This window comes from Hyperoodon ampullatus (genome assembly GCF_949752795.1).
Source record: "Hyperoodon ampullatus genome assembly, chromosome: 3".
Classification (NCBI taxonomy): Eukaryota; Metazoa; Chordata; class Mammalia; order Artiodactyla; family Ziphiidae; genus Hyperoodon; species Hyperoodon ampullatus.
Genome location: NC_136916.1, coordinates 24,861,980 through 24,871,029, shown reverse-complemented (window position 1 = coordinate 24,871,029; position 9,050 = coordinate 24,861,980). Strand labels below are relative to the sequence as shown.

The following is a 9,050-nucleotide window of genomic DNA, read 5'->3' as shown; positions in this document are numbered from 1 at the left end:
TAAGAACCTATTCAGGGCTTCCCCTACCCCCTACCCTTTACACTCGCCCAGGTGTGAACAGAATAAAATGGGTTAGTGGTTACTTGTCTGCGGCCGAGTGGATGCCAGCGCTACGCCAGGCAATGTGCAGTTTCAGTCTTGAGAAGTCTGGACCCTGCTCCTTGAGTCAACACGTATGTCACTGATCAGCAGTTGGTGCCCAGGTGAAGAGCCATAACTTAGAGTGGAATTAAGTTTTCAAATCTTTCACAGTGCGGAGAACCATCTTCAAGTAAATAACTACAGGAAGGAAGGACCTAACTTCAAGAGTGGCTGTGAGAGACGACGGGAGAGTCCAAAGGGCATTGTCATTAGTGAAGCAGAGCTGGTTTCTGCTACACATGCAAAGTCGGTGAGGAGCTCAAAGGGCTCAGCCTTTACCGTTGAGTGTTTCTTTTCCTTTCCAAGTTGAAAAGGAACCCAAGAAGTGTCACTTGAACCAGTTCACAGAGAGAAGGCAAATCCCTTCGTGTGTCTGGAGAGGCGAGTTCAGGATATCAGCTTCTCCATCCCTGGATTCATGAAGGAAAAGTTCCGGAACATGTTCTGGTCCATGCTGTTGATCAGCGCTCTGTCTGCAAAGGACAGCCGGGGCTTTTCATTCAAGAATTCTTTGTCGAAATTGCTACAGTCGTACGGTGATTTCTTGACCAGAGTTTAAGGGGTGGGGAGAAAAAGAGAGGAAAATCAGCCACTGAATTCATGATTCATTCAAGATAGGGCTTTTGTCATCTAGGCTATAATCTGCGTATGAAAATGTTGGCATCTGCCAATAAACGAAAGTAATACTGATAGATGATTGTATAGGGCCTTTGTTGAATATCTCTAAGATTCTGACTCATCAGCGTATCAGTAGTGTAATTAAATTCATATACAGGAATTCCATGATGTGTACATTCAAATAACTTTCCATGAAGCAGGACTGGCAACCTTTGAAAAGGTGGTAAGCCCCAATTTGACCTCTGTCCTTTTAGTCTACAGGGGACAGTGAGGGGGGAGTGGTAGGTTGGGGTGGGGGCAGAGGGGGTGGAGGATTGGAGAAGTTCTGCAAATCATATATCCTGGTTATCAATATCCTTCACTCCCATTGGTTCCCCTACCTACATTAATTTTATTCTTTTATTTTTATTTTTAAAATTTTTACTGGAGTATAATTGATTTACAATGTTGTGTTAGTTTCAGGTGTACAGCAAAGTGAATCAGTCATACATATACATGTATTCCACTCTGTTTTTGATTCCTAATAAGGACCTACTGTATGGCACACAGAACTCTACTCATACTCTGTAATGGCCTATATGGGAAAAGAATCCCACATTAATTTTATTATTAAACATCTTGGACTGTCTTTCAGAGACAACACAGATTGGGGTGAGCTCCCTTCTGGTCACCTGGTCCACTGGTGCCCATGACAGAAAAAGAGACCTATTTATAAATACTGTTCAGTATGGTGTACACTTCAGCTTTCTAAGATTAAAAGCAACCATAATCAAATGTCACCCTTAAGTGAGCCTGATTAAGATCCAGGCCCATCCCACCCTCAAGGGGGCCCCTGAGCTGCTGAGGCCAATGGTTTGTGGTCTCTGCCTACAAATAGCCACTCAGACCATGGGTCAGGGAAATTCCTTCCTACGGGAGGAATTGGGAATTGTCCCATAGGGAAAGCATAGCTGAAACATCTGATTTTTATGTGGAAAATATTGAGTCCATTGTAATCTACCATGGAAGCTGAGACATGAATGACATTGTTCTGATGAGCTGGAAAAAGGCAAAAATTCATCATACCATAAATAAATTATTAACCCATGTAGTAGAAATGGTGCTGTTACAAATAATAAGAGTGCTAGAGGCCAGCTGGTAGGACCCTTGGAACATTTCCAGAGCTTAGGACAAATGTTGACCACAAGTAACTCTTCCTGCCCTGGGGGCACAGTGCTGCTTCTGATTACCCACTGGCACGACTAATAACAGAAGATACTTTCTGGAGTGAACGCTCTGCTTTGAAATCCACAAGCCTGTGCCACCTCCATGCGAAGATGGTTCATGTCTACCCAGGTCATTGCTACCTTATTCCCAGAATCACCAGGAATGGGTAAAGCTGGCAAATCTACCACTTTGCTGTACTCCTTAAAAAATTATTATTTACTCTTTAAGTTGTGGTAAAATGTACATAACATAAAAATGACCATCTAACCATTTTAAGTGTACAGTTTAGGGGCATGAAGCACATTCACGTATTGGGCCATCCATCTCCAGAACTTTTTTCATTTCATCTTTGCTTCATTTTATGGTGACCCAGGAAGTTCTGCCTTTTCTCGGGGAGGTTGGTGACTCTTGCTGGTGGGTATATACATGGGAATTTAGAGACCAGTCTTTTTCTAAGTATCAGTTTACTTCTTAAATGAAAAAACACCTACCAATTACCATTAGGGTCTGTAGTTATATGAACAGATGACAAATGTCAGAGAAACTTTCATAAATATCGCAGAAAACATGGATCCAAAACTCCTGTCAAAGGATGCAGGGTTTATGCTCAGGTTTGGGTCATGCGGGCTGTGACCCTGAAGCCTGGACACACCCTGTGCAAAGCTCCACATGGCATCTGAGGGTCATCCCCACATGTACATGTTCAGTCTAAGGCATGTACACGTGGTGATCCGTTCTTCACACAAATACATTTGATCACACAGGTTAAATTCTGCCAGTGAGTAACATCCCCTCCCCGCCAGCCCGACAGACTGATTAAAGAAGGCTTGCTTCCAAGAACTGCAGAGGGTGGGTGGGAAGTCGAGGCCCCGGCAGCCTGGGTGTGATGTGAGGACTGTGCTGGCAGGACCACAGGGCCCCGGAGGCTCCTTACCACTTTAGGCCTGAATGGAGGGTCCATCTCCTTCCTTTCCAGCTCTTCCCAATTGATCTCCCGAAACAAGGGGTGCTGGCGGATGTCTCCCCTTACCCCCAGGCGCTTTTCAGGTTCTCTTACGAAGAGCTGAAAGGGAGCAGAAGCGGAGCAGTTACTTCTCAAGGGATGAACCAGGCCCCTGGGAGGCAGGACCGCACGCACTTGACTCCACTAAGAGAAGGGCCCGGCTTTTGCCACCTGATTTCCGAACCTTCTTTTTCTACCAACCACCATAAACTATCGAGTCAAGTCAAACCAGCGGCAACAAGTCTATTGAATATTCCAGGGTCTGGGCTTTGCTCTAGAAGTGCAATGTTTTGAGTTATCTAGACCTGGACTGAAATCAGCTTTGCCCTGTGTTGTTATTCATGGGACCTGGCAAGTTACAGAGTCAGTTCCCTCATCAGTAAGGTGAGGGAAGTATCCTCCTCACAGGGCTGTTTTGTGGGTTAAAACAACAATATGCACATACATGTGCGCACACACACACAGAGGTGTGTGCTAATTCCTGGTCTGTAGAACCCAACAGCAGAAAGTAAGTGACCAATGTGTTTGTTGTTTAGTTTACTGTCCATCGATCAAGTTTGATTTCTTTCAAAGCTGGTTTCTTAGGATTACAGTCTTGCTCTAAAGAAAAGCTCACTTCAGGTGTGACATAAACTAGCCCCTGACAATCAGCTTTGTATTTTGTAAGGCATCTGAGTTTCCGGAATCACTCTTCATTCCTGCAAACCTGCTGGACACTAATACTTTATTCAAATCATCTTTAATCATCTCTGACCCATTACATATGTATTTCCTCTTTGTGCTCTCCCCTCTCCTATTACTTTCTCCCATGAGGTCAAAATGAACATTGGCCAGGACAGGAAAGAAACCTGGAAACTCTTCAAACTTAAATAAAACATGTCAAGGGCTTTAAGGAAGTAGAAAAGTCCTAGAATAGTCTCGGGTCCTGGGGGTCTGGAGTAGTTATCTCTTCTCTTACATCAGCTAGATGTTTATGTATCAAATAACTGCTTATTACAGGGTATCACACAGAGACTCTGAGTCTTGAAAACAGAATCCAAGTCAAGTGCAGTGATTTTCCATGAAGTTCTGGCAGGACTGGACCTCCGTTTACATCTACATTGCATGAACCTCGTGCTTATACCTCTTATAAGAAGAGTCAGTCTTATGTGTAGTCAAAATCTTCAAAAGCTCTAGTCTATAATCACTAACTAACTAACTACCATGCTGTAGCAAAGTGGAGATTTTTTTCTTTCTTTTTTTTTTAATTAGGAGACTCCTCTTAAAGCCCAAGTGAGACCTCATGCAACCACCTAGTATATCCAAGTGGTAAATTGTTGGAATGGCCCCAGCTTCCTCTCTCCTTTTTCATATGGAGGCCACTGAGGCCCCTCTATGGAAACTTAGGGTTCCAAAGCACCCCATTAGAAAATCACTGCATAGTGGATATAACATGAGACTGTCATTCAAGAGGCTTACGACCGACATGGCCTGGGGCAAGTTTTCTGAGTCTCAGTTCTGTCACCTGTAAAATGAAGGGTCAGACAAGGTGGTTCTTATGTCCTGTGAGTCCTAACATCCCCTGAACCCCTAGGCCCGCCTTCCAGGCTCCCTGCAATGCTGACACTCGTCCTCTGATTTCACTGTGACCTTCTCGTCCATCCGGACACGTCTGCTCATTGAATACGCATCTGCCTTTCCTACCTCTGCCCCTCACCAATGACATCTCCGTCTTGCCAGGGTTTCCCTCTCCCCACATCCACTCCCATTTCTTCCTCTTCCTCTTTAAATCCTGACTCACCTGTCAGGATTCAGCTTACACCCCCTCTTCTCTGTGAAGCTTTCTTTGATTGCCTCCACCCACGGTGAGCTCTCTCTCCTCGTCAAGTCATATTCACATGGTTGGTTACATCACCCATCCCACCCAGTGTCCCTTGAGAGTAAGGTCTTGTGCTAGAGGCCTCATCAAAACCATCTTGACTTTAAAGGCAGATTCTAAAAGCAGAAAGCTTTTAGAAACCAAGGCTCAGCGTAGCTAAGTAACTTGCTCAAGACCACGCATCTAGCCAGCAGTAGAGCCTAAATGATGAGCAACCCCTTCCTACTTCTGGTTTTGGATGGTCTCTCCTCTGTGGTCCATAGAACACCTCCCTTCTACTAAAGGAAATTAGCACGCTGTGTGTGTGTGTGTGTGTGTATTTAAAGACTGTCTTTCCTGCTGTAGTGTAACCTCTGGAAGGCAGATATCATTTATGTTTCTGTTTCTTACAGAATCCAGCCCAGTGCCATGTACAAAGCAGACACTCGATAAATGTTTGTTGAATACATGAGTAAGCTGTCTTTCCACTTTCTTTCCAGATTATGTGGCTTAAAGTCTCTGTCTTCTGTTAGTCTCTTGGTTTCAGCATATAGAACAGCCTAGAGAAAAGTTCACAGTAAAGCACACTTTCCTATAGACTCAGACACCAGCAAGAGTCAAGAGAGGGAAAAGCAGATTGATGCTTTCAGGACAAGAGGGAATAAGTGACTTGCCCCCCATCCCTTGCCTTGAAATGATCCTGACAAATGATCGACTTCCACTTCTTAAGGACATTTTGATGAAGCAAGGTTAGAGAGAAGGTGTGAGTGCCCCATGAACAAGCTGAAACCCAGCCTCGGGTTGTTATAATTAAATGCTTCAGGGAATCAGGTTAGAAGTGTGCACACGCTAGGTTTCCTGTTAGTTTTCCCCAGTAACATGTGGCATTTGTTCCAAGAGGATCATGACAAAGAGCCTCCTGAACCTGGTATATGTACCTGTGAAATTAAAAAAAAATTTTTTTAAGATAAAATGTATAATGAATAGATAGTATGATCTCCAGCCTCGAGACTCAAAATCCTTTCCCATTTTGCACAGACGAGTGAATTATCTTCTCTGCCCTGCAGCCAATCACCCCCCACCCTGGTCCTGAAGATGCCTGTTGACCTTATGGGAGGTCATCGTCTCTGCCACCGGGAGGCTGCACTGAAGGAATAAATGTTCATGAAAGAAAGACTTGATTTTTCTTCATAAAAGCTGTCAGAAGTGTGGTTTACACTTACAGGAAAAAGCACATCTCTGACATAAATGGCCAGGATGCAGCTGGAATTTGTTTAAATTTATTCGGCTATCTGGGCAAGAAAGCAGTGCTGGGCTGCTGGGGATGGACCCCCGCTTCCTCCGGGCTCAGCGCCTGCCACTGGAATTTCCCTCCCTCTTTAGTCCCTCTTCAGATGGCTCTTTCTACAAAAGGGAGAGGTATTTCTGTTTGCGATCATTCGTTTTCCATCATTTTCCAAACAAATGGACAGGATATCCTGGATGAATAAATGAGGAAGAAAGGGGCGTGTCTTTGATAATAGTCAACTGGACAGCAGTGTCCCAGCTGTAATTCTTAAAAAAAAAAATTTTTTTTAATTTTATACAATTTTTAAAGGTTACTTTCCATTTACAGTTATTACAAAATATTGGCCATATTCCCTGTGCTGTACAATACATCCTTGAGTCTATCTTACACCAACAGTTTGTGTCTCCCACTCCCTCACCCCATCCCCACTGGTAACCAGTAGTTTGTTCTTTATATCTGTGACTCTGCTTTTTTGTTATATTCAATAGTTTTTTGTAATTTTAAGATTCCACATATAAGTGATATCATACAGTATTTGTCTTTCTCTGTCTGACTTACTTCACTTAGCATAATGCCCTCCAAGTCCATCCATGTTGTTGCAAACGGCAAAATTTCATTCTTTTGCATGGCTAAGTAGTATTCCATTGTGCATGTGCATGTGTGTGTATATATATACAAAATATATATATATATATAATCTTGTTTATCATTCATCTATTGATGGACACTTAGGTTGCTTCCATGTCTTGGCTATTGTAAATAGTGCTGCTATGAACACTGGGGTGCATGTATCTTCTTGAATTCGTGTTCTTGTTTTTTTTCGGATATATACCCAGGAGTGGAACTGCTGGCTCATGTGGTAGTTCTATTTTTCGTTTTTTGAGAAACCTCCATACTGTTTTCCACAGTAGCTGCACCCATTTACATTCCCACCAACAGTATACTAGAGCTCCTTTTTCTCCACATGTTCGCCAACATTTGTTATTTGTGTTCTTTTTGATGATGGCCATTCTGACAGGTGTGAGGCAATAGCTCATTGTGGTTTTGATTTGCAGTTCCTTGATTAGTTTGATTTTGTAGTTCCTTGATTAGCACATTCTTTGAATGTGCTTGTTGGCCATCCTCATTTCCTCTTTGGAAAATGTCTTCTGCCCATTTTTTTAATCGGGTTGGTTCTTTTTTTTTGGTTTTGTTTAATTGTTTTTTTTTGTTGTTTGTTGTTTGTTGTTTGTTTTTTGTTTTTTTTTCGGTATGTGGGCCTCTCACTGTTGTGGCCTCTCCCGTTGCGGAGCACAGGCTCCGGACACGCAGGCCCAGCGGCCATGGCTCACGGGCCCAGCCGCTCCGCGGCATGCGGGATCCTCCCAGACCGGGGCACGAACCCGCCTCCCCCGCATCAGCAGGCGGACTCTCAACCACTGCGCCACCAGGGAAGCCCTGTTTAATTGTTTTTGATGTTAAGTTGTATGAGCTGTTTATACATGCTGGATATTAATCTCTCATTGGTCATACAATTTGCAAATATCTTCCCCCATTCGGTAGGCTGTCATTTCGTTTTGTCGACTGTTTCCTTTCCAGCTGTAATTCTGGACGGAGCGCACAGCCTCTCATGATGTGCATGTGTTCAGCGCACTACGTGCATCCGTGCCCTTTGAGGGCTAAAGAGGTTGAAGTCTGTTACTGACACCACTGCTGTTACAGAGGCCGCTGAATACTCTTTGCTTAGTGTTTCCAGAGGACCTGTTACTTCTGGCTTTCAGAACATTATGTAAAATTCCCTAGAGGAGTTTTCTCTAGATATGATAGATCACCTTTGATTTTTGCAGAAAAGGGAGCTCAGGGCTGTGGGGGCTGTTGGATTAAAATCAGAGCACAAGAGGCACAGGGGCAACTAGAAGCCAGTCTCACAACCAGCACATTGCCGGGTGGCCACAAATTTTTATCAGCCCAGCTCCTGGAAAACAGACAGCTGTCTTCTTCATGGACAAGAACAGAGAATTTTTATTAACTCACAGGAGAAAGAATAAGCCCAGACTCTTCTACGTGGGTTTAAAACCTCTTTCACCAGCAAGTCCTTTTTCTTCACTGTCTTTATCCTTAACTGTCTTGGTCTCTGCTTTAGTCACCAAATTCACTTTCTACTCTCACAGCAAATCTTCTTCCTGCCACTGAAACTGCAGCTGACTCTCTCTTTTTTTTTTTTTCATATTTGCTGGAATTTAGCCTTAGATTTAGTTTTGTTTTTCAACTTTTTATTTTGAAATAATTATAGTGTCTCAGTCTGCTTGGGCTGAGACTGGGAGGCTTAAAGAGCACACATTTATTTCTCATGGTTCTGGGGGTGAGAAGTCCAAGATCTAGGTGCTGACATGGTCAGTTTCTGGTGAGACGTCTCTCCCTGGCTTGTAGATGGCCGTCTGCTTGCTGAGTGCTCACATGGCCTTTTCCTTTTTACTTATTTATTTATTTATTTTTATTTACTTATTTGTTTTCTTATTAGTCATACTTTTTTTTTTTTTTTTTTTGCGGTACGCGGGCCTCTCACTGTTGTGGCCTCTCCCATTGCGAAGCACAGGCTCCGGATGCGCAGGCTCAGCAGCCGTGGCTCACGGGCCTAGCCGCTCCGTGGCAGGTGGGATCTTCCCAGACCGGGGCACGAACCCGTGTCCCCTGCATTGGCAGGCAGACTCTCAACCACTGCGCCACCAGGGAAGCCCTAGTCATACATTTATACACATCAGTGTATACATGTCAATCCCAATCTCCCAATTCATCACACCTCCCCCTCGCGGCTTTCCCCCCTTGGTGTCCATACGTTTGTTTTTGTTCTCTACATCTGTGTCTCTATTTCTGCTCTGCAAACCAGTTCATCTATACCATTTTCTAGGTTCCACACATATGTGTTAAAATACAATATTTGTTTTTCTCTTTCTGACTTACTGCACTCTGTATGACAG

The 9,050-nt window shown here is 43.8% G+C and overlaps 1 protein-coding gene across 3 annotated transcripts in view; it reads right to left on the bottom strand.

Moving 5' to 3' along the window:
* Positions 1-528: 528 nt before the first annotated feature.
* Positions 529-9,050, bottom strand: part of PRKCQ (protein kinase C theta) — a gene marked incomplete at both ends in the record, with an annotated part of 102,823 nt that continues 94,301 nt past the window's right edge. For all 3 annotated transcript variants that reach the window (XM_079699308.1, XM_079699309.1, XM_079699310.1), the window contains 2 exons: positions 529-684; positions 2,900-3,028. In XM_079699308.1, coding sequence (XP_079555434.1) covers positions 529-684; positions 2,900-3,028 — 285 coding nt within the window. The remainder of the gene's footprint in view (positions 685-2,899; positions 3,029-9,050) is intronic.